General features: G+C 40.1%; 1 protein-coding gene across 2 annotated transcripts in view; it reads left to right on the top strand.

Moving 5' to 3' along the window:
* The window catches only part of LOC137640314 (intermembrane lipid transfer protein VPS13A-like), a 158,496-nt gene that overhangs the window by 113,404 nt on the left and 18,723 nt on the right, over positions 1-26,369 (top strand). The window contains exon 41 of one of the 2 annotated variants that reach the window (XM_068372946.1): positions 23,846-23,860. The exons of the other annotated variant lie outside the window; for it this stretch is intronic. Coding sequence (XP_068229047.1) covers positions 23,846-23,860 — 15 coding nt within the window. The remainder of the gene's footprint in view (positions 1-23,845; positions 23,861-26,369) is intronic. 2 annotated transcript variants of the gene reach the window in all.

The following is a 26,369-nucleotide window of genomic DNA, read 5'->3' as shown; positions in this document are numbered from 1 at the left end:
AAGACTGTGTACTGATGAGCATGTTGTCCGTGATCTCATCCCTTCATAGATTGATACCTAAAACGTAAAGTGGGGTTACTTTGGAAAAACTGCAAAACTTATTTCCAAAGTTAAGAATGGAACGTTTTGAACCGTTGGAAATATGTTCTGCATCAATTAATGATTTAGAAAACTTGGGTCGCATTTTACTGTTTTATATATGATGTCTTTTCCTCTTTAAATTAATTTTCTTCCTTTTATTAAGAGGGAAAGTATTGCTAGGCTGAGATGGAAAGTCAAAATGTAGGTAAAATTTGGAAGGTAATAGCGAAGAATTTAATATTTGATCATAAGAGTAAAACACTGATGAAGTCTACAGATAATTAATTCTAGCTTATATTTTACACAGTTTCACATATATCTTTCAGGAATTGCCTTGTGTTTTAATAAGCTATAAACTAATATTTTCAAATCGAACTAATGATTAGTGAATTCTCTTGCTTTATCGTATTCTTTATTTCAAATACTGTAAGAATTTTGGATTGTCTATACCACACAAATGTTTTCTTTGATTTTTTTCACAACTAATTATTGATACAGTATCACAATTCCTGAAAATGTACAGAGTTCATTTTTCTTTACAAGAACTAGATCTATGAAAGCTAAGAATTTATGTTGAGATTTGGACAGTATTTTGATTTCTGTACTCAAATAATCTTTTGATAATGCTGGTAAAATGTAAATGTTACTTTTCTGATTGAACTACAGCTGTAGGAGAATGCAAACCTACAAGATGTGCTTGGGCCATATCAATTTCATATGCTAATTGAATCTTTTCTTGTTTATTTTATCATAAGCCAGATATCTTGTTCCTTTTAATTACTTATTTTTATACACATTTGACATATATTGAGCATTCCTCCTCCAGTAAAGTCTTGTTGCTACTGAGACAGATGTCTGAATTTTGACTCAGCGTATTTGTTTCTTAATGAATGTTTTGATCAATATGTAATTATAATGTAGCAATCACTGTATTTGGTTTTGCATTCTTGCATTTATAATTTTACTTTAAAGTTTTTATCTTCTTAATTATGTATATTATAGCATGAAAGTATTCTGTACATCCATGTTTAAATGCACACTCACATACACTGATCTCTTACAAGCATTACTGTACTTGCAAATTTCCAAGCATGGACACTTTTGGCACATACTGTATATGCACAGATATATATTCACATGTATTTGTACAGTGCTGTACAATTTTAAATATTTAACTTAGCCGGTGAATATATAATAGCAATTTATATATTCACCGGGTAAGTATATTCAAAAATTTATTTTATAATTAAAATATCATTTTTAGATATTTAACTTAGCCGGTGAATATATAATAGCTGCAACTCTGTTGCTCGACAGACACATACATAAAAAACTCGCGAGCGATCGCTATGCAGGTTGCGGGTGTGCCCACCAGCGCCAACTGTCGGCCAGATACCACTCTCGTATGTAAACAAAACCTTCAATTTCTTCTCATCCCACTGCGTCTCTATTGGGGAGGAAGGGAGGGTCATTTAATTTATATATTCACCGGGTAAGTATATTCAAAAATTTATTTTATAATTAAAATATCATTTTTAAATATTTAACTTAGCCGGTGAATATATAATAGCTGATTCACACCCAAGGAGGTGGGTAGAGACCAGAGTTAATTATGTTTACAGCGTATAAGCTAAGAGTTTTTTCATTTTGGCAGTTATCAATATAACAAAACCAAAATAAATAGGTACCTGGTGAGGAAGTTGACTTAGACGATTACTCTGCCTTGTAAGTCTGTCTTCCTCACGGAGCCCAGCGATCCTCTTAGGATGCTGACAGACTCCCAGGAGCTGAAGTATCAAGGGCTGCAACCCATACAACAGGACCTCATCAAACCCCTAATCTGGGCGCTCTCAAGAAATGACTTTGACCACCCGCCAAATCAATCAGGATGCGAAAGGCTTCTTAGCCTTCCGAACAACCCATAAAACAATATTAAAAACATTTCAAGAGACAGATTAAAAGGATATTGGAATTAGGGAAGTGTAGTGGTAGAACCCTCACCCACTACTGCATTCGCTGCAACGAATGGACCCAGTGTGTAGCAGTCCTCGTAAAGAGTCTGGACATCTTTTAAGTAAAATGTTTCTCCAAGAAGTCGCGTTCATAATACTTTGCAGAGATTTATTTTGCTTGAAGGCCACGGAGGTTGCTATATCTCTAACTTCGTGCGTCTTAACCTTAAGCAAACATCGGTCTTTCTCATTCAAGTGAGAATGAGCTTCTCGTATTAAAAAAATCTGATAAAATATGACAAAGAATTCTTTGACATAGGCAATGAAGGTTTCTTAACTGAGCACCATAATGCCTCAGATTTCCCTCGTAATGACTTAGTACGAGCTAAATCGAACTTAAGAGCTCTAACAGGACATAATACTCTTTCCAGTTCGTTGCCTACGATCTCTGATAAGCAAGGAATATCAAAAGATTTAGGCCAAGGACGAGAAGGCAGTTCATTTTTGGCCAGGAAACCAAGTTGAAGTGAACAAGTGGCTTTTTTCTGTAGAAAAGCCGATGTTCTTACTGAAGGCATGAAGTTCACTGACCCTTTTAGCCGAAGCCAAGCACACTAGGAAAAGTGTCTTGAGGGTGAGATCCTTCAGGGAGGCTGAATGTAATGGCTCAAACCTGTCTGACATGAGGAACCTTAGGACCACGTCTAAGTTCCATCCAGGAGTTGCCAAACGACGTTCCTTAGAGGTCTCGAAAGACTTAAGGAGATCTTGGAGATCTTTATTGTTGGAAAGATCTAAGCCTCTATGTCGAAAGACCGAAGCCAACATGCTCCTGTAGCCCTTAATCGTGGGAGCTGAAAGGGAGCGAACCTTTCTCAGATGTAAAAGAAAATCTGCGATTTGGGCTACAGAGGTACTGGACGAGGACGCAGATGCTGACTTGCACCAGTCTCGAAAGACTTCCCACTTCGACTGGTATACTCTAATGGTAGAAGCTCTCCTAGCTCTTGCAATTGCACTGACTGCCTCCTTCGAAAAAACCTCTAGCTCTTGAGAGTCTTTCGATAGTGTGAAGGAAGTCAGACGAAGAGCGGGGAGGCTTTGATGGACATTCTTTACGTGGGGCTGACGTAACAGATCTACCCTTAGAGGAAGACTTCTTGGAAAGTCTACCAGCCATTGAAGTACCTCGGTGAACCACTCTCTCGCGGGCTAGAGGGTAGCAACCAACGTCAACCTTGTCCCTCCGTGAGAGGCGAACTTCTGCAGTACCTTGTTGACTATCTTGAATGGTGGGAATGCATATAAGTCCATAAAAGACCAATCCAGTAGAAACGCGTCTATGTAGATTGCTTCTGTATCTAGGACTGGAGAGCAAAAGATTGGTAACCTTTCGGTCAACGAGGAGGCAAAGAGGTCTATGGTTGGTTGACCCCAAGAAGCCCAAAGACTCTTGCCCACGTCCTTGTGGAGGGTCCATTCCGTGGGTATCACCTGACCCCTCCGACTGAGACAGTCTGCCAAGACGTTCAAGTCCCCCTGGATGAATCTCGTCAACAGGGAGATGCCTCGAATTCTAGACCATAAGAGAAGGTCCCTTGCGATCTCGAGCAGCGTGAAGGAGTGTGTGCCTCCTTGCTTGGAGATGTACGCCAAAGTTGTGGTGTTGTCTGAGTTGACCTCTACCACTTAGTTTCGAAGACGCTTCCTAATATCATCAAGGCCAAGTGGACTGCTAATAGCTCCTTGCCGTTGATGTGCATGCTCTTCTGACTTGAGGTCCACAGACCAGCGCATTCCCGACCGTCCAGGGTCGCACCCAACCCAAACCCGACGCGTCTGAGGACAACACGTGGTTTGGGTTCTTGACTGCTAGGGATAGTCCCTCTCTCACACTGATATTGCTGTCCCACCATTTCAGGCATGCCTTTATTGGTTCGGAGACTGGGAATGATACCGTCTCTAATGTCTTGTCCTAGTTCCAGTGAGAGGCTAGATGGAACCGGAGAGGCAGAAGGGGTAGTCTCCCTAGTGAGACAAACTGCTCCAGGGATGAGAGAGTCCCTACGAGACTGTTCCAACTCCTGACTGAATGTTCCAACTCCTGACTGAATAAACGTTTTCTTTTCAGCATTAGTTGGACTTCGAGCAGGGTTTGACTGCGAATCTCCATCCCCAAAAATAGAATAATCTGGGATGGGATCAGTTGGGACTTTTAGGTTGACCACAAGTCCCAACTCCCTGGCCAGACTCAATGTCCAATGTAGATCCTGCAGACAGTGAAGGCTGGACGATGCTCTGAGAAGCCAGTCGTCCAAGTACAGGGAGGCTCGGATCCCCGATAGCTCGAAACTGGTACCCCACATTCCTGTAAACAAACCTCAGAAACGGTTGGGAATCCGGGTGTATAGGAATGTGGAAGTATGCCTCCTGAAGGTCGAGAGAGACCATCCAGTCGCCTTCCATAAATGCTGTCAAGACAGCCTGGAAGACTTCATTGTGAAGTTTGTCTTGACAATGAACACATTGAGCTCACTTGCCTCTTACGTACTCCTGCAGTGAACATGGCTGCCAAATCATGGAGCCATCCCTGAGGGACTTGTTCCTGCAGAGAACGTGGCTGTCAGATCATTGGAGCCATCCCTGAAAGCCTTGTTTATGCATGACATAATTGTACAGCAAAACTTCAAAGGCTCGAAAACAGCTGTGAAGTTGACCTGTAAAAACTTGGAGCGTCTCATGGCCAGGCGCCAGGGAGAGTCTATGAGGTTTGTGAAGTCTATCTGGGCAGAGGCAGGAACTCCCAAGCCGAGAACTTCTCTCGTGTCATATCAGACTCTCGCTCTATAAGCCAGTTTAAAAGAAGGGAAAGCAAAGGCTGTATCCCCCAAACTCCTCCTGGTGATAAACCAGTCGCCTAGCAAACGTAAAGCTCTCTAGGAGAGCGAGAGAGCACTAGCTTATAAAACAACGGCTTCGAAGTAGCTAGGCCTAGTGTAAGCTCTGACGTTTAGGCGAACGAGGAGCAGCAGTTACAAAAAGATCCGGACAAAGATCCTTAAAAATCAGCATGATTTATTTAAAGTCCATAGCGGGCTAAGCAGCTTTAGGCTCCTCTCCGTCTGACAGTCCTCAAGGGAATATCAGTAGGAGGGGAACAGCAACTTCCTCATCTGAAGGAACCTTGTCCGATAATAGCTGAGTCTCAAGCAAGGGAGAGACCTACCGTGGTGGCAATGCTTTACAAGCAGAGTCCACACGCACTGGTGCATTAGTAGCGGACCAGGACGCAACGTCAAGTAACTGCTTGACAGTCTGAACTGTTAACAACAACAGGTGCGTGAGGACGCACAGCGTCCACTCGAGACTGCTTTGACCGCCTAGACTGAGCAGTCAAAACAACTCTAGAATGCGGAGGTTGACGCTCAGCGTCAAAACAAGTCAACTCCGATTGTAAGCGAACGTCCTGAACGTCAACAGGAGCATCTGCAAGTGGCCTAACGTCCAAATGTGGCTGAAAATCCACACGAGACCGCATCGAGTGTGGTTCTAAACAACCTGGCTGACGTGACTTAGCTACGCCAACGTCAACAGGACGCACAAAGGAACGTTAGGGTGGCTGAAAGCCAGGATCTCGATGAGATAAACGGCTAGGCTCAACGGACTTATCGGCAGAATAGTCTTCCATAAGGGAGGCAAGCTTATTCTGCATGTCTTGCCATACAACCCATTTAGGATCAACGGAAAAGGTTGCGGTAAGAGACGAGGGTAACGTCTGTGACCGCAAAACCTTGCCAACAAAAAGACTCTCGGAGTCTGTGTTACGCTTTTGTTAGGCGGCGAGCAGTCTTCCGATGACTGCATAGGGTCAGAGCTGTCCTAATGGTTAAAACCAGGACGCTGGACCTGTCCTGAAAGGACTGACTTTCGCTTAAGGGCCTCGAAACCTTGTTTCAGGTTTCTTATGCGAAAAGCCTTCGGATGACGAGGAGAAAATCGTTTCTCTCGCCTTATGGTAGGGGTGATCTTGGTAAGATACACCCGATACCATAGAGGGAACGTCTGTTCGCTGATCAAGGCCTCTCGAACCCATAAGTCGTACGACATTACTTCTCCCCTGGGCTTGGGAGCTTGCAAGAGGTCCCGGACTAGGCGAACGACAGGCACGAACAGACGACCCCTCGGTCGCAACACTGATAACACTTTGCGCAATATCACTTTATCACTACGATTTTCTGTTTTGCACTTATTTCACTGAAATCAAAACTTTTACTGATTTCTACCTGAAGCACGCAATTCTACCCTCATCAAAAGGTAGTAATTGCGAAATCAGTCGTATAATGCAAGCACATTAATACCAGCAAAAAACAGTAAACATATTTTAAGATAAAAAATTCAGTGGCTGGGGAAGAGACTAAACACTAGTTCATTCAATACTACGTTTTCAATCTCTCACCGTACATTGCCTGGGGACGAGAATAAAAAACTAAAAACGTTTTATCCTTTCTCCCCGTACAGAGACTAGGGACGAGAGTAACTCGAGAACAACGTTACCCGCTTGAACGGAACGTTTTCTCTCCTCTCTCTCCCTCCGTCTCTATCTTTCTCTCTCTCTCTCTCTCTTGATTTCGCACCTAAGAGAAGAGCCCACTTACGTTTCGTCAAAAAAACATGTTATTTGACCAAAGGAATAAACTGAAAGGTTTTTCAATTAAAAAGTTCCTTTAAAATAGAATTTAAAACATTTAAGCTTTGAAAGAAGAATGAACAAAACGTCAGAATCGATTTACTCTTTCTGCAAAGTGAAACCGTGATACTCTCTCTCTCTATCGTAACGATAGAGCGCAAACTGCGTAGCATAAATAAGGGATTTTGACGTAGGAAAAATCTATTTCTGGGCGAGGGACCTGTGCCGCCCAGTGAATAAGCTCCATTTAGCACTTATTCTTAGGTAATTTACTGCTAAATATACCAGAGAAAAAATGTAAAGGAGTGCTAGGTTAACTAGCTCGCTCACCTATTGGTGTCGGTATAAAATTGGGCGTATAATCCAGAGGTCCCGCACTATTTAGATTCATCCACGACAAAGACCCCAATAGAGGAGAGCCGTTCAACCTCACTCGGCACCACCAACTCTGCATCCGCTCAGAACCCAACTCCTTAGCACCCAAAGTTTGGGGACTCCAAGGGAGAGGAGCTGGGAGGGTTCACTGGGCGGCACAGGTCCCTCGCCCAGAAATAGATTTTTCCTACGTCAAAATCCCTTTTCTGGGCTCGAACCTGTGCCGCCCAGTGAATCTATACAAGAGAAATGTCACCAAACTTGCAAAATAAAGGAAAAAACATAAGCGTAAGGGAAATACAGGATGCTTTAATCAGAGATGAGTGCCACAAAACAATTATAAGGGTATCTTAAAAGGAACATAAATCCACTTGGTAGAACAACTGACAAATAAGGTAAGGTATAACAATGCCGTGAGTGATGATATATACAGATACTCAGGAGTCAAAAATTTACAAATATAATAATAGTAATCAGGTGCGAAACCAACGAATACAAATAGGGTATAAATGAGGCAGGTAAGGGGGAGAGATAAAATAACAAGGAATTAACATATGAGTTACCTGGGGGTAACTACGCTCCCTGCAGCTACTGTAGGAAATTTAAGGGCTTCCAAATGTTTAAGGTAGTGTTTCTTGAACACTGAGGGTGACTTCCACCCTGTATACCTGGAAAGATCCGTAAAATTCATGTGGTGAAAAAAGTTCACCGAAGTAGCAACCGCTCTGATATCATGTGCAAGAGGAAAAGAGTCAGGGCTAGCTTGTTTAATAAAATACAAAATTTGTTGCCTGATCCCTTTAATGGTAATGGTACCGCCTTGTTCTCTAACGAATAGAGGCCCCGAGGAGTTAGAGGAGGTCCGGGATAAATAAGACCTAAGAGTAGTAACAGGGCACAGAGACGGATCTTGCGTGAGGGGAACAATTTTCCAGGAGGACCATCTGTTTTGAGGGTCTTCGTTCTTAGCTAAAAAGAATTTGTTAGGTGAAAGAAGGACCTCTCCCGAAGGAAGGAACTCAATATGACCCGGGTCTCTTGACAAAGCTGCCAGTTCAGAAATTCTTGCCCCGGAAGCCAAACTCACCAGGAAAAGTGTTTTCCTGAGAAGGGGAATGTAATCACAAGAACTGTTAATGGTATCAGAAGCCAATTTGAGTACATCATTAAGGAACCAGGTAACCGGGGTAGGACGAGTAACTGGTTTCAGTCTGGCACAGGCTTTCGGAATAGAAGCTAACACAGAGTCGGTTAAGTCTATGTTAAAACCCACTAGGAATATCTTTCTCAAGGCAGATTTAATAGTGGTGATAGTATTGGCTGCCAGACCTGATTCTAATAAAGTTCTAAAGAAAGTGACTGTAAGGTTCAAGTTCATACAGTGTACGTCTGAGTCTATCAAAAATTTAGCCAACTTTTTAACCGCAGAATCATATTGGCGGATGTTGGAATCCCGTTTATCTGATTTTAGGAACAGGGTGTTTTGAGGATCAATATTGGCACCATGCATGGCCGCAAACTTCATGAAGTCCATAAAGTTAGGGCGCTCTGAATGTTTGAGAAAGCGTACACAACGCGTGTTTGTACTATCTGAGACAGAACCGGATTGGGTATCGGGTGAGGATGTAGTCTCAACTCTCGCAGGAGAGGATACCAATTGCTCTTGGGCCAGTTGGGTGCGACCAAGGCTACTCGTCCCTTGAAGGATCTCAGCTTGTCTAGGACTTTCAGTAAAAGATTCACCGGGGGAAAGAGATAAATCCTTTCCCAGATGTCCCAATTCTGTGACATAGCGTCTGTGGCGTAGGCCTGAGGGTCTAGATTGGGAGCCACATATACTCTCAACTTGTGGTTGGACTCCGTGGCGAAGAGATCCACTTGGAGACCCGGAACCCGAGAGAGAATCCACCGGAATGACTTTAGATCGAGTGACCATTCCGATTCTAGAGGGGAGGTCCGGGACAAGGAGTCCGCCACTACGTTCCGGACTCCCGCCAGGTGGACAGCTGAAAGGTGCCAACGGTTCGAGGCTGCTAGGGAGAATATGGCTACGAGAACATGGTTCAGAGGCCCTGATTTTGATCCACCTCTGTTGAGGCAGCGGACCACCACTTCGCTGTCGAGAACCAGACGAAGGTGTTGTCTCTTGGGTGGAGCGAGACGTTTCAGGGTTAGAAGAACTGCCATGGCCTCCAGCACATTGATGTGAAATTGGCGGAATAAGGGAGACCAAAGACCTTGAACTTTCCTGAGCTGAGAATAGCCTCCCCAACCTGATAGGGATGCGTCCGTGTGAATGATTAACTTCGGAGGCGGAAATCGAAGGGGAACTGACTTTGACAGACTGTTGGCCCTTGTCCAAGGTAGAAGTCTTTCCCGGAGAATGGGAGGAAGGCGGACTTTCCTGTCCCGGAGCTTCCGGTTCGCCCTCGAACGCCAGACACGATTGATATCTTTCAATTTTGCCTTCAGAAGTAGATCCGTCACTGAGGCAAATTGAAGGGACCCTAGGATCCTCTCTTGGAGTCGTCTGGAACTTACTTTGTCTTTGAGAAAGCGTTTGGTGTTCATTGCAATCTCTAACCTCTTGGGTTTGGGAAGACACAGAGTATGAGATATAAGATCCCATTGCAGGCCGAGCCATTGGAACTTTGATTTCGGAAGAAGACGGGACTTCTTGAAGTTGATCTGGAAGCCTAGAGATTGAAGGTACTGGATGACTCTGTGAGTGGCTTTTAGGCAATTTTGGGAGGTGTCTGACCAAATGAGCCAGTCGTCCAGATAGGCTACTACTTGAATCCCTTGATTTCTGAGTTCCTGAACAGCAACTTCTGCTAACTTTGTGAAGATCCTTGGGGCGATGTTGAGCCCAAAGGGCATCACCTTGAAGGAGTAATTTTTGTCCCCTAGGCGGTAGCCTAGATACGGACGGAAGTGTCTCGCTATCGGGACGTGATAATAGGCGTCTGTAAGATCGATAGAGGTGGTGACGGCCCCACGGGGAAGTAAGGTCCGCACCTGCGAGACGGTAAGCATTCGAAACTTGTCGCATTGAATGGACAAGTTGAGAAGGGATAGGTCTAGAATCACTCTTCTCTTGTCCGAATCCTTCTTCGGGACACTGAACAGCCGACCTTGAAACTTCAGGTGTTTCGTTTCTTGTATGGCGTTCTTTTGTAACAGGTCCTGGACAAATTCGATTAGGTCCGGAGTGGAATGTTGATGAAATCTGTTCGGAGGTGGAGGTCCTTGAATCCAACTCCACCCCAGTCCCTTGGAGATGATACTGAAAGCCCAGGGACTGAACCTCCATTTGTTGCGGAAGGCATAAAGCCTCCCCCCTACCTGCTGCACCTCAGTATTGGCTTGAGGAGTTGCCTCCACGTCCGCCTCGGAAGTTCTTTCCCTTGCGAAAGACTCTTCCTCTACCTCTGTTCTGGTTAGAACCACGATGGTAGCCTCTACCTCTGTTATAACTCTGGGAAGAGCTATGAGCCTCATAAGACTGGTTAAAGGCAGGAGAAGTGGTGGAGGCACCGGAAAGCTGGCTCTTAGGGAGCAGAACGGTGACATAGTCGTCCGAAGGAGCCTGAGAGGTGGAAGGCTGTGCAGGAGCAACGGGAGATGGAGGAAGAGGCAGTCGGAAATTGGACGAACTACTCTGCTGTTGCCTGAACTGGGTGGAGGTATACGGGCGGAGCTTCTTCCTACCCCGGGCTTGGTAATTTGCGGGGTCATATTTCCGTTTAGGAGTCAAACCCCAACGGGCTTTAAGGCTCTGATTGACTCTAGTGGCCTCTGCCAAGACTTCCTCTACAAGATCCTCAGGGAAGAGATTTGAACCCCAGCAGGAGGACCGGATAAGCTTATTAGGCTCGTGCCTAATAGTCGCCTCAGCCAGGACGTGTTTGCGACACCTACGTTTAGCAGTAGCGAAGTCATAAAGGTCGTAGTATAATGACTGCAACGTAGCCTTATTGAGAGACTTAAAGATACTCTCAGTATCATAAGTCAAGGCTATCGACTCCGTGGATGTGGCCAAGTTCAGAGTTCGGCCAACACGTAGGCGGGAATCATACTCCTGTTTAATGAGGGATTCCGGGAGACGGGGAAGCCGCTCACTAAACAAAACTGAGGCACAGTCCGCTGATAGCTTGCCAGAGGTAAAAGTGGTATGGACATTGTCCCAACACTCAATGCCAGAAGGAAGAAGGAGGGAGATCGGATCCACCTCTCGGATGGGAGGCAAGGGCTTCTCCTCCAGAGCATATTGGAAAGCAAGCTTTGCTACCTTATTGACACATGGAGTCACGGTGTTTTTATCCATTAAAAACATTGTGAAGGAACTCTTATACGGCGTTAACATGGTGTTGGTGCAACCGATGTCGTTCAGGAACCTAGCCCAAACAGATTGGGCTTGCTCTTTTGGGAAGATGACGGTCTCTTTGGGGACCTTATCTAGCCGAACCAGAGCTTCCTCGGTAAGCCTGGCATAACCATGAAATGGAAATGCCAGACCAGGAGGAAAGAATTCAAAGTCCTCTAGAGGACGAGTGCCAAGACCTTCCAAAGTTAACATTCCGTCTGAGAACGGAGAATGAAGAGCCATGCGCCAAGGATTATTCTTGGTAAACGGCGGGAGCTTAGAGGCATCCGGGATGAGAGAGCTTTGGACTCGCTCCGGAGCCCCTTGCTCTAATGCCCCAAGTCTCTGACCGATGTTAGAGAACATCGTGTCCATCTTGGCCTGCATTTCCGACACCAACTTAGCTTGCATCTCCGACACAATGCGAAGCATGGCTGATTCGGAAAGGCCCGGGCTAGGAGCAGGAGTGGCGGATTGTACTCCTGGGTCGTGAGACTTAGAGGAGGAGCCGGAAGCCTTAGATGACGGGTTTGTATTCAGCTTAGAACTATGGGAAGCCTTGTGAGGCTTACGAGCTTTAGGTAAGGTTCTAGATGTAGACTTATCCTTGGGGGGAACCGGGTGTGATCGTTGAGACGAATCACGGTCCCCAGAAAAACCATGAAAGGAAGAGCGATCAGAAGAAGAAGAAAGAGCGGGGCTGAGGATAGGAATCTCAGCGCCGGTAACACCTGCCTCACTTACCACCCTACCTGCGTCCGGATCATCCAATAACATGGGTTCGACGTCCAGGTTCATGGAAGCAACATTGTCTTCCAGATCTCCGGGGGCATCCGACGGATCTTGATCTTGATCAATAAACCCCGTTATGGTGGCATCAATGTGGGCAATGATGGGAGCTGCAACATGCCTAGCCACAGCGGCTGAAGACTTGGCGTTAGGATAGACCATGGCACAATAGTCTTCGGATAGGACGTAAGGCTGCTTGGATTTCACGTTCCGGGCAAAGCCACCAACCCACACTTTCAGTGTGGCCCGAGCCGCAGACTTTTGCTCCGGGGATGCCTGAAATAATAGTGGGAATTATAAAAAGGCAGACTCCCAGTGGTCCTTCAAGACCATAGAAATCTTACTAAATAGTGTATGTATACCAAAAAAGGTAAGATAAATAAAAAGGCAACATAGCCAACAGGACTCACCGAGTCAGATCCAAGGGTTGTGATGAGGTCAAAACAGACCATGCAGTGGTCAGGGTGCCAGACCACGATGTCCTCCAGCTGAACCCCGCAGAGGGCGTGAGACCGACATACGGTATGCCCACAAGGCTGATGCAGAACAGCCGCACAGGCCGTCGTCTGACAATGCACCATCTATAAAAAGAATAGTATATGAGAAACTGTAATTCTCTTAAGTAGGGGCGGGTCCGGAGGACCCGGGCCTAACATAAGTCTAACTTAAGACTAGAGCTTAATTGTAATACTCTTAAGTAGGGGCAGGTCCGGAGGACCCGGACCTAAACATAAGTCTAACTTAAGACTAGAGTATAGCTATCCATTCCGGTCGAGCCGGGAGCATAAAATGCAACAAAGGATTAAGACACATAGTGTCTGATTTCCCGGAGCGAGGTTAAGCCCCGGGCCGGGAAATAAAAGTATATCCATAAACCAATTCATATAAGAACTCCGAGATAGTAATCTGTCATATATAATCATATATAATCATAGGAACTGTTATAAATTAATAGGGGGGCGGAACTGTAGATAAGAACCGCCAACCGAACCCGGAGGGTTTCGTATAACATAACAAAAGTGTGATAAGTGAATATAAAACAGGGTGCACCGGGATCCAACTCTGTTGACCGGTGGCCAACCCGTCTAGACAGAGACGAACCCGCCGGGACACCCGGAGGACAAAGTCCATACACACTAAACTACCCCCTCTAAAAGGAGGGAAGGCAACGGTCCCCTAGGGGAGGGGGGAGAGAAGCCTAGTCGCCCACCTAGCGAGAGGGGGAGCTTGGGGGAGGATCACGTGATACGGAGCAGCAGGGCTACCAACTGACGATCCCCAACCAGACAGATCAAACGGAGTAATAACACAAATATTCATTATAATAGTAATAGCGTTGAAAACTTATATAAATATACACATAAAAAATTTAGGGCAAGGCATGCAACATAATAAATGAATCACAAAGGACACACCTGATGACTTATAAAATAAAATTGCCGCCTAGTAACGAAGGTCGGCAAGCCATAACGATACGTAACTGATATCGGCCCTAAAAATGAACCACGAGGGTTCTAAACGCTAAATAATGAATATTCACAATAACAAATAACATTTAATTAATAATAAAAATAATACACATAGTAACACCGCGAGTGAAACTAAAAGCTCTCAAAACAGGAGTACCAACTGTAAGCGGAATCAAGCAAGATCGAAATGAACGAAGAGAATAAACTCCTATAATTTAAATATTAAACGATCTAGATTGCTCAAAACACAGCAAAACATAGCTTGGTACTTAACTTAGACGGTGTCTCCTGGGAAACCGATGAAGAAGCCATAATCCAGTGGAAAAAAGCGAAATACGAGAGCACAACAAAAAAGCGGGTTACAACACAGGCGTGCTAAAAGGAGTTGGGTTCTGAGCGGATGCAGAGTTGGTGGTGCCGAGTGAGGTTGAACGGCTCTCCTCTATTGGGGTCTTTGTCGTGGATGAATCTAAATAGTGCGGGACCTCTGGATTATACGCCCAATTTTATACCGACACCAATAGGTGAGCGAGCTAGTTAACCTAGCACTCCTTTACATTTTTTCTCTGGTATATTTAGCAGTAAATTACCTAAGAATAAGTGCTAAATGGAGCTTATTCACTGGGCGGCACAGGTTCGAGCCCAGAAAAACTAAACGTTAGTTCATCTTTGAAACAGTACGAAGACTATTCAAAGAAAATCTTTCATAAAATATCTATTAAAAAATATTCATTTAAAAAGTTTCAAATCATTAGCTCTTTAAAAGCTATTTACGATTGAAAGGGCTCAACGTTGTTTAACTTCGGTTTCCAAGTTAGGACCGCCTACTCTCAGGAAAGGTCGCATATAAACAAATCATTAAAATTTATTTTTATGTTTATTATAAATGGAAAGTTAATCGAAGAGGCCTAATAAAGGCGGTGAGATATAAAATATATAGAGGAAAATCTATAATTAATTTATAACGTGATAAGATAATTGCTAAAAGCCTAAACACACTTCCGTCTAAGGGAAGGGTCGGCCATTTAAAAGTCAAATAAAGTCCATACTCTCTTTGTCATCAAAAATTAAATCTATCCAAAAACGAGTTCAAGGATTTATTTGAAGAAAAACACCTGTACTGCGAAAGCTCAAACCAAATTAAAGTACTTCACCAAATATGATGGGAAAAACTCCAGGTTCAACAGCGAGTAAAAGTACGTCTTGTCGACACGTCGACAGAGAAGAAATTGAAGGTTTTGTTTACATACGAGAGTGGTATCTGGCCGACAGTTGGCGCTGGTGGGCACACCCGCAACCTGCATAGCGATCGCTCGCGAGTTTTTTATGTATGTGTCTGTCGAGCAACAGAGTTGCAGCTATTATATATTCACCGGCTAAGTTAAATATTTAAAAATGATATTTTAATTATAAAATAAATTTTTGAATATACTTACCCGGTGAATATATAAATTGCTATTATATATTCACCGGGTAAGTATATTCAAAAATTTATTTTATAATTAGAATATCATGTTTCTGTAAATAACAACACCCTCGATACTATACTGCATTTATCTTACTGTTATTTATGAACACCAGGAAATGGAATGTCTAAAAAATAGAAAAAAAAAATCGTTTCACAGCAAAGCCATTACTTATAACTAGCCCATTGTCCAGTAACGAAATTACACAAATGAGTCGTAATATCTCGGAATAAAGGAAACAATTATTAGACGGGAGCACTGAATTTCAAATGCAAATCCAAGTACAATACAGCTTGAATGTTTACCAACTCCAGTGCTACATGTAAATGTATGGAGACTGTCCACCATACAAGTATTCTCCGAGAAAAAGGGTTTACAAAGACCTCTAGATTGCAAATCTTAGGTTCCAAAAAACAGCCAACAAATGATTAGTATCAAAGGCAATGGAATTATTTTCATTGATGCAAATCAAGATAGGTATCAGTTTTGATAATACTGTCCAGCATTAAGTTTTTGTATTTCCTTTTTTATAAAAGTGAAGTTCATTTCAGCTATTAACGACTATAGATCCATGCTGAACGCTGTACTCAAACATCTTTGCTTTGATTTATACATTTCAGGTATTATTGCAGACGTAATTAGGTCTCCTAATGTTGAGAAGCCACTGGTTGCTTTGATTTATACATTTCGGGTATTATTGCAGATGTAATTAGGTCTCCTAATGTTGAGAAGCCACTGGTTGCTTTGATTTATACATTTCGGGTATTATTGCAGACGTAATTAGGTCTCCTAATGTTGAGAAGCCACTGGTTGCTTTGATTTATACATTTCGGGTATTATTGAAGATGTAATTAGGTCTCCTAATGTTGAGAAGCCACTGGTTGCTTTGATTTATACATTTCGGGTATTATTGCAGATGTAATTAGGTCTCCTAATGTTGAGAAGCTACTGGTTGCTTTGATTTATACATTTCTGGTATTATTGCAGATGTAATTAGGTCTCCTAATGTTGAGAAGCCACTGGTTGTCTGAACAATTTATTGGAATTATAAAAGTAGTGTTACAATATCTAAAAGGTTCTTATTTTGAACCTTTAAAATATCTTTCTGTTAGTTATCTCACAGCTCAGAATCTTTTCCTGTTAGCTTCAACACCAGCTAAACGCATTAGTGAACTACTGTACGAGCTCTTTATTATCATGTAGACTTTCGAGAAAACTAGATGGTCTTATCTCTTTCACCTAAATTCTGAGGTAAGAATGATTTTAAAGAGTTTGCCTCAATATCTTCATATTCCCAGTTTAGAAAACAAAGTTGGTGGTATGTGAGAAGAGATTTCTTTGCTCTGTGAGGGCTGATAAGTTTTATTTGTTCAAGGGTTAACATATTGAGGGATAGGTCTCTAAATTTTTGTGGGATTAAGATTTCAAATTGTGCTCTTTCCAAGAGTGCTATATCATTTCTCGGTTGAAGTTTATTCACAGAGGCTCAAAGATGTAAGACTTGAAGGGTAGAATTCATGATATTAGAAGTTCAACTGCATTTTAATTTCTATAGAATCAAAGAGCAGCAACTCAATGAAGCACCAAGTCAGTTTTAGGTGAGCGTAATCTTGGATGCCTCACAGGATTATAATACAGGAGAAGGGGTTCCCAGCCCCTTGTCCCGTCCCTTTTAGTCGCCTCTTACGACACGCAGGGATACGTTGGCGCTATTCTAATTGTTCTTATGCCCCTGCAGTACCAGCCGAACTCGGTTGAGTCCCTTGTCAGGCTTGGGAGAAACGCAGAGAGAGACAGGTCCCCTTTTTTGTTTCATTTGTTTGATGTCAGCTACCCCCCAAAGTTTGGGGAAGTTCCTTGGTATATGTATGTATGATAATCTTGGAGAAACATGGTTTTCTTAACAAGATTACTTGTCGATATGTGCTTTAGTAGTTGCGGGGTATGTAATATAAAAGAGCTTTTATTTTGATTGTGTAAATTCAATCAAATTCAAAGTATAATATTAGTTTTTTCTTTTGTAAATACACAGTGTTGGGTGATATATAAAAACATATAATTTGATAGTGGAGTTATATTTGGGAACAATCTAGAGGCTGAAATTATAACACAATTTCTATAATAACAATTGGTTACTGTGGCACTAGGCTAAGAGGAAAGTCTCAGGTCCTACATACATACATACATATACCAAGGCACTTCCCCCAATTTGGGGGTTAGCCGAGATCAACTAATGAAACAAAAACAAAAAGGGGACCTCTACTCTCTACGTTCCTCCCAGCCTAGATAAGTTTATTATTTTAGGACTTTATATATCCTATCTCTCTCCTTCACTAACCCACTTCCATCAGTGTTGGAGTCAATATTATGAATATTTGGGAAGTTTCATAGAAATAAATTAAACTAATAATAGAATTTATTATTTTTATTCTCACCTTATGTTCATGTACATGCACCTCCCCCTCTGCCCCACTCACTTGCGATGTCAAGAGGATAGGGATTTAGTTTTGACTTCAAGACTGAGAAGACAGAGGATATGCAGCGTACCCAAATCAAGGTTATAGCAATTAAGTGCTAGATTATCTCTATACTGCACTAGAGGGATAAGCCTATTGAATGGAAAAAACAGGAAATTTTAAGTTTTAAAGTAAATGTTAATATTAAACCAAGCTTTGAAATACATACATACATATACCAAGGCACTTCCCCCAATAGAAGCATTATAAATTTCAGGTTTTCAACACTCCTTGGTGATAGTTTTCCTGAAGATAATGTAAGTACTGATCTTTCTTGCTGGTTAAAGTAAAGAAGGTACACATAAAAAATACATCATAGGTCAGGTGGGAGTGATGGCGTTTGAAACCAATCAAAAGGGTAGTTACTATACTTTGGAAATTCACTCAGTAGCTACTTTTCTCTATCTAGCAGCAGACTGAATATAGTTTTATCCCTTAACACAAGTTTTTAAATAGCTAGACTCCTTCTACCATAGATAGTAGTCCGTGATAGGGGTCAGGTTCCCCTTATACCAAGTTTTTTAAAAGGTAATTCAGGACCCACTCACTTCATGTATAACTGACCAAATCTAACCATCAAAATTGTCTTCTTAGAAAATGATTTAAAAGGTTTACTTTACTAGTAACATCCCCAGGACCAGAGGCTAAGAATTGAATTTAGTGTCTCCTATTTTATAAGTTCTAATTTTCACAAGGAGATAGAACCAAGTTGTTAGACTTTGAAGCTTACAAGGGTATTGTTTCAGCTGGAGAGGAAGCTACTTACCATTTGAAACTAAGGAGTACAGTAGTCCAAGGGGATCGATGCTTGATAACTTCTGTCACATAGCAGTGACAGCGTCCCCCTCGTAGAGACTGGCAAGTTAGGAATTATTCCAAAATTAGTTCGTAGATATTGACTCAAGGCTGCCTGAGACCTAGGGATGCACTCGTGCATATACAGTGCCACCAGCTGTCTTTATTTTGAGATGAACTGATGCATTTGTGTGGAAAAGGAACCACTAAAGGTTAAATTATAATTACTTTAATTGGTTTGTATGAAAGATTTATTTTTTTTCAGGAATTGTTCTTTATATACTTAAACTGTTTAATAATACAACTCAAAATATGTTGTTCATATCCAAGAGAGTTAAAAAATTAGTGTTCAAGTTTTATGATCTATGGAAACCATGTCCACTGAATCATAAAGTGTTTGATTATTGTTCTATTATTCTTCAGTGTGAACTATCATTGCTAGGTACTGCCAATCCTGTGTAGTTAATGATCTTTAAGCTAAACTTGTGATTTGTACATTTTCTGTTCTGGATGTGATCTGTCTTAAATCCTTCTTTCCACTACTACCGTTATTCCTTGCTCTTAGTATACCCTTATTCCGAAGTCATCTGGCCTGGAGGCACATAGATCATTCCTAGTTTTTCCTTCTATTGCTATTCACTCATACGAGTATCGTATTATTTCAATGAATCTTACCATGTAGTCATCATGCTATTAGTTTAATAAAAGTACCAGCTTCCATGATCTCACCATGATGACTACAAAGTAAATAAGGAAATAGATATCATCGTTAAGATTCTGTTATATTCTATGGATTGCTGTACAACTTGACTGAAAACAAAATCTCACCATTTTCAGTAAATTTCTTTACTAATAGATCTATAGCTTGGGGTAATGAAGAAGGCACTCTCCTTGGCTTTTACCTCTCGGTCAATTCAACTCTTGATGAGCTCTTCATCCATCTACTTTATCTCTTGACTTTTTTCCTCCCCAGTATACTTTTCTCTGAATATTGGTAGAGCATTTTCTGACTTTATTCTTGCACAGTTTCTCAAAAGAGTTTGTAGGTGAATTGGCCCATATGCTTTGCCATAGTTTTTCTGTTATGATTAGTGTTTCCATTTGTTACTTGTTATTGATACATCAGTACTTTAACCAATCCTTAATAGAAATGACTGTTTCAATCATTCCAGCTACTTTTTTTTGACTTAACTGTTGCTATTGTTAATATACTGTATATAAATTCTATTCAACACTTCCTTTCTTCAATTTCTTGAATCTTATTCTCTTGTTTTGATCACCATTATGGCTTCCATAAGGAAAGAACAAGTGGAGTGCTTATTCCCCTATTGTTTAGATGTCTTGCTGAAATTTTGTCATCCTTCTTAACATAGCCAACGCATTCAAGGTGTTGCCGGAGGCTCTTTTAGCCAAACAGCATGTTAATGATTCTACTATTAACTTTGTAAACATATTTAAAGTCCTTTATCTTCTTCTTCTTCTTCTCTGTCTACATCTTTTCCCACTTCTATGTGGAGTCGATTTTCTCCTCTTTTTCTTTGAGAGTTTTTTTTTCGCTCTCAAAGAAAATGAGGAGAAAATCGACCCCACATACAAGTGGGAAAAGATGTAGACAAAGAAGAAGAAGAAGAAGAAGAAGATAAAAGACTTTAAATATGTTTACAAAGTTAGTAGTAGAATCATTAACATGCTGTTTGGCTAAAAGAGCCTCTGGCAACACCTTGTATGCCTTGGCGATGTTAAGAAGGATGGTAAAGTTATATCTGTTGTCCCATTCTCATCTCCAGTTGAGCTCAAGGCTGTGTGTGCTCACTCATTCGATTCCTGTGTATTAATTACCCTCTCCAGTCTTCTGATGTTTCATCCTTCTATATTTCTTCTACATTCAACTCCTTGTAAGTTTTCATCTGTTTACCATCCTTTATCGTAATTTGTTAGTTTTCCATCTATGAAAACTTTTCAGTTGATTATATTCTAAAGTATAGTATTTCTGGAAACAGGTAAATGTTACCAGTCTTCTTTGGTAATGTATTTTATTATGTTTTGTCATTTTAGTATGTTGGTCAGGTTTATAATTGATTACCATAGAGACATTTGTTATTATATATGGTGTCACAGTAAAGAGGAAAAGATACCGTGAGAATGATATGGGAATATTCTACTACAAATGAATAAAGTGTTATTATACTCTCTTGTTTGAGGGTACACTCAGGTGCACTATTCTATCTAATTTCTTTTCCTCTTGTTTTGTTGAAAGTTTTTATAGTTTATATAGGAAATATTCATTTTAATGTTGTTGCTCTTCTTAAAATATTTCATTTTTCATTGTTTTCTTTCCTCACTGGGCTATTTTCCCTGTTGGGGTCCCTGGGCCTATAGCATACTGCTTTTCCAACTTGGGTTATAACTTAGCAAGTAATAATTATAACAGTAGTAATAAGTATAAAATAATGATATTGCTCAAGTACACCATAAGTGCAAAAAAAGTGCTAGAAGATAGCTAAGAAAGTTTTTTAAACATTAGTTTCAACTTTGTAGGTTGGAATTCATTGGATGTTGATAGAGTTAACTTTATTGAAGATGTCGATTGACATATTTGTGGAAATTAAGATAGGTCATAAAGAGAATACTAAGTATATTGTATTAAAAGGCTTACTAAGAAAGCTACGATTACTGTATGATGACAGAAAATTCAGAATTAGCTTTGTTATCATTTTGCCTCAAGGATTTAACAGATGATTTTTTGTCCAAGTATCAATGGGTCATCCTTTGAGGTAGGAGAACATTTGTAGATTGTGAGGACAGACATGAAAGGAAGCATGAAAACTAACAAGTGAAAAGGGTTTGGTAGACTACTATCAGGTAAACTTATACCATTGCTGTACAGAATGAAGATTTCTACCCTTTACATGAAACTGATTTACTACATGACAGACACAGTGCTGCTGCAAAGAAAATAGAGGCAAATACTGTGATCTGTATTTAAAGTGTGTTGAGAAAATTCAATCACTGATTGAGAGAAAGCTTAACAGTATGGTGTTCGTACATTGGGAAATAGAAAAATAAAAAATGTGAGTGTTTTTTTTTTTAATTCCATTTGTCTTCGGTAAACAAATACATTTACAGTTGAAATTCAATACATGATGGCTAGGGATGTGGTAACTAAGTATATCACCTGCCCCTTCCACTGCAGTAGTCCAGAGTTCAGTTCCAACTCATGGCTTTATAAATTTTAACTGACAACAACAAGTCAGCAAGCTCATGTTTGGTTCCTTCAGGTCTTATTATGGGTCAAGAGTGGCCCCTTGCCATTAATATGTGTATATTTTTTATCTTTATGTCATTTTGTAACACTGCAGTGACCAGTCTCTTATCCCCACGGCTCATTGTTGACATTTAAATCTAGTGAGACATGGTGCTGAGAGGTTGTCTCTCTTTAATAGAACTGAAGCCCTGATCTTTATTGGGATTTGCTTACCATGCTAGTTAATTGGAAACATCCCTGCTTGGCAATCTGCTGGATGGGAGTTTGAGACCTGCTCGAGGTCGTTCGTTTGTAGTAGTGTCTGCACTCTCTCCACCTTTATAAGCTAAGAATGGGGACCGGTTTGGGGGAACCGATGGGTTTACCTTCTGAGACATCATTACCCATTGCCTGCCCCTCCCTGGTCCAGGGTTGATGGAGAGGGTGGGCTTGGGCAATGATATGTATATTATGGTCAGTCTCTAAGGCATTTTCCTGTCTCTTGACTTTGCCATTCATGAGTAACTTTTAGAAATAAAGGGGAAGGGAGAGGTTTTTATGATTCTTTGTATAACTTCTGTTGAATTATCAATGCAATGAGTTATGCATTACAATTTATTATTATTATTATTATTATTATTACTTACTAAACTACAACCCTAGTTGGAAAAGCAGTATGCTATAAGCCCAGGGGCTCCAACAGGGAAAATAGCTCAGTGCGGAAAGGAAAAAAGGAAAATAAAATATTCTAAGAAGAGTAACAACAATAAATATCTCCTATATAAACTAGAAAAACTTTAACAACAAAACAAGAGGAAGAGAAATAAGATAGGAGAGTGTGCTCGAGTGTACCCTCAAGCAAGAGAACTCTAACCCTAGACGGTGAAAGGCCATGGTACAGAGGCTATGGCACTACCCAAGACTAGAGAACAGTGGTTTGATTTTGGAGTGTCCTTCTCCTAGAAGAGCTGCTTACCATAGCTAAAGAGTCTCTTCTACCCTTACCAAGAGGAAAGTGGCACTGAACAATTACAGTGCAGTAACCCCTTGGGTGATGAAGAATTGTTTGGTAATCTGTGTTGTCAGGTGTATGAGGATAGAGGAGAATATGTAAAGAATATGCCAGACTATTCAGAATGTATGTAGGCAAAGGGAAAATGAACCGTAACCAGAGAGAAGGATCCAATGTAGTACTGTCTGGCCAGTCAAAAGACCCCATAACTCTCTAGCGGTAGTATCTCAACGGGTGGCTGGTGCCCTGGCCAACCTACTACCTATAAGCAATCACCTATTTTCAGTTTGCTTTTGATATATGTAGGCACCGTAAAGCACCACACACGCATATTAGAATTAAACTACCCAGATATGAATTTAAATTCCTATCATTAGCTTGGTTTGTCCTTCCTTACTTCTTAGATCTTAGTATGTTGCATCTCTTTATTCTTTACACTTGCTGCATTTTTTTTAACTTTGTTAAATATGCATGAATCAAATTTAAACCTTTTTTGACTTTGTATTGTAAGCTTGCTTCTCTCCAAGACTTTTATGGTGCAGTACTGCTGGTATTTTCATTCATGAAATGTAAAACACTTTAGCCAATGTTGGCCGAAAATACTATCAGAATATTTTGGTCATATTTATACCATTCAAACTTTTAAGGAATGGAATTCTGTACTTTGTTTATAAACACAATTTTGTAGAGGACTTTCTATCAACTCTTCAGTGACATTTCCTCTTCCATTGTATCGTCTTAGGTAGTTTTTTTTTTAATTAAAACAGACATTTGTCTGTCATATTTTGTTACTGTATCACAATAATTTGTTTTTTTAATATATTCCTGTGATTTTGTTATAGGAATTTGCAAGACTGCATCATTACTTCATTAATATTTGATTGTCCGTGGTAGTCAATCAGGTAGTCCATATAATAGACGTAGATTTTTACACATGAGAGATTATAATTACCATGAGTAACTATTAGACGATAATTTTAATCAATATGTATTTTTTTATTTCAACTCCTCGTTTATTTTATGCATTACAACTGTAACAACAGTTGATTTTTATCATAATCATTTTTTTTTCTTTTCTTCTTCTGCATGGCAGGGAGTAGGCTACCAGGTATAGTGCATGACTCAATATTTCTGGTTTATGTATTTTGAGATTTGGGTATTATTACCTAAATTGTTTGTATATTCCCATAATTGACATATCATCACCCTCATAAACTAACTGCCTAAGTCATTTTCTCCACTTGTTGGGAAATAAAAAAAAAGCCTTCTCATTTCCTAATTCTTTATTTGTTCCGTAACCGAAATACAAACCACGCTATTTACATTGGGTTTACCTTTTAGCGTAGCTGAAAAGGTAAACCCAATGTAAATAGCTAAGGTTTGTATGGTTAGGAAAAATACAAATTATCTCCGAATTTTTCATATCATTGTAATGAGCTTCAATTCACAAATTCTAATTCACAAATTTCTATGTTAAGAATTTGTGAATTGAAGCTCAAGACAATGATATAAAGAATTAGGAAATGAGAAGGCTTTTTTTTTATTTCCCAACAAGTGGAAAAAATGACTTAGGCAGTTAGTTTATGAGGGTGACGATATATTCCTTCAAAATATGTAACAATTGCCAATATTTTCATACTTATAGTACAGTATACACATGAAATACCCCCTGGTGTTTTGTATGCATACAATCTTTGGTTTTATATGTACCTATGGCCATTATTGTAAATAAGGGGTACTATGAATGATTTTAGTTACTAAAGAGGCTAAAATATGTAAACTTATAGATATCAATAATTGTAACCAATCAATTAACAAAATAAGTTGATTTTAGATTAGCTGTATGTGAAAATAAGAAGTTGTGTAGATCTTTATATATATATATGTATATTCACTACTTTTTTTATAGAGGTGATATAAATTATATGATGTTAATTCATTGCAAACTTAACCAGAGTTCATGAATATTTGATTACTGGGAAATTTGAAAAACCACTACGAGTTTCCTATACAGTATTTAAACCAAGTGAAATATTTTTCTTTTGATTAATAATTAATGAGCTGTTTGTTAACATAAGATATTCAAATCTTATAGGAAAATCACTGAAGATTTAACAGAAGACAAATTGGAGAATACATATTCCAGCCATTAAAATACATAAAGCATAACTTATAAGGCAATACATAATGGGAAAAGTGCAGCCTCATGTACTCTTAATAGAAAAACATCCTCGAGTGGAGCAGACTTCTCTATGTGTATAAGTTTTGTGTTAGTACCACGAAAATTCATTGCTCTTGCTTCTGTTCAAAGTACGGAAACAATGTCAATTCGCAGCAGATGGCTTTCGAGGAAGAGAGTTTGTATTTGTGAAACATAAATTTGTTCTAAAATGCTTGAATTTTTGAGGATTTGTAACTGTCCCCAAACAGACCTTGTTGTGAGGTGTGTAGAATTAGTTTCAATAAGAAATAAATAGAAAACTCATATTCCACCTTAAAACTATACACAATGATGTGATGCGCAATATGCCAGTTTGGTCGTCGAAGGGCCCAATCTCTAGAGAGCCTAATCTTGAAGGCAACTAATGGCAACTTTACTTATCTTTTGATGGAGATAAAAACAAGTTTTTTTTCAAAAGGTATTCATGCCCTGTCCATGCCATTATAGGCCTGTGTGGCACTAATTTTCTTCTTAAAAGAAAAAGTAACCACAGATAGCTGGTAACGTTAGCTAGCTTTCTCATGAAAGAACAGACAGAGACCACAAGCATCCCTTGTATGATACTTTGACTGTGTTATTTATATTTCTAATATACATACCTCAATATATATCATATACTTCCGTTCTGTATTCACAGTTCATATATGTTAGAAAGCAGTGTCTTTATGTGACTTTACAGTTTTAGTGTTGAGAAAAACTCAGGATGTTAATCCTGATTCATGAAGCACCCTGTATATGTTTTGCAGTTTGGTTTATTGTTTTCCTTACTTCCCTCAGCAACTTCTCATTGGAAAACCCTATTATGACATGCTTATTCTTTTTCTCGGATTTATAACACATTTATAATGTACGATTATTAGTTTCAAGGAGAAATTTGAGTGTGCATGAGAGCGAAGGGCACCAAAACTTCACTATTGTGATTCTGTTTACATTCATATGAACATTTTTCATTTACTGATTTAAAACATTTACTTCTTTTGTAAATTATAACTTTTATAGGCCTCTCTAAAGAATGATTTCAGTTTTCTATTTGTCTCTTTTTATAAAATATTTTCTTTTTAAAAACAAATATCTCACTTGTTATCTAAAAGATCAAACATTTAACAGTTAAACCTTGAATAAAGCCACAGTAACTAGAAAACAAGATCCGTTTCTAAGAAGCTACTAGTTATGTTTTTCATGTTCCTGCTATTTTCAAAATAATTTCATCATAATATTCACAATGTTGACTAACTTCATAATCATTTGAATAGGAGAAAGAAAGCTTTCTAACATCTTGAAACACATTTTCATGTTCATTTTGCTACATTGAAATATGCCACACCATGCACATATGAAATATGAAGTTGCTTTAGAGCATTTACTTCAGTAAATGGAGGGATGTTGTAGTCCAGTG

The sequence above is a fragment of the Palaemon carinicauda genome, chromosome 4, assembly GCF_036898095.1.
Source record: "Palaemon carinicauda isolate YSFRI2023 chromosome 4, ASM3689809v2, whole genome shotgun sequence".
NCBI lineage: Eukaryota > Metazoa > Arthropoda > Malacostraca > Decapoda > Palaemonidae > Palaemon > Palaemon carinicauda.
The sequence above is the reverse complement of the archived record's forward strand: the minus strand, read 5'-3'. Positions and strand labels throughout refer to the sequence as shown.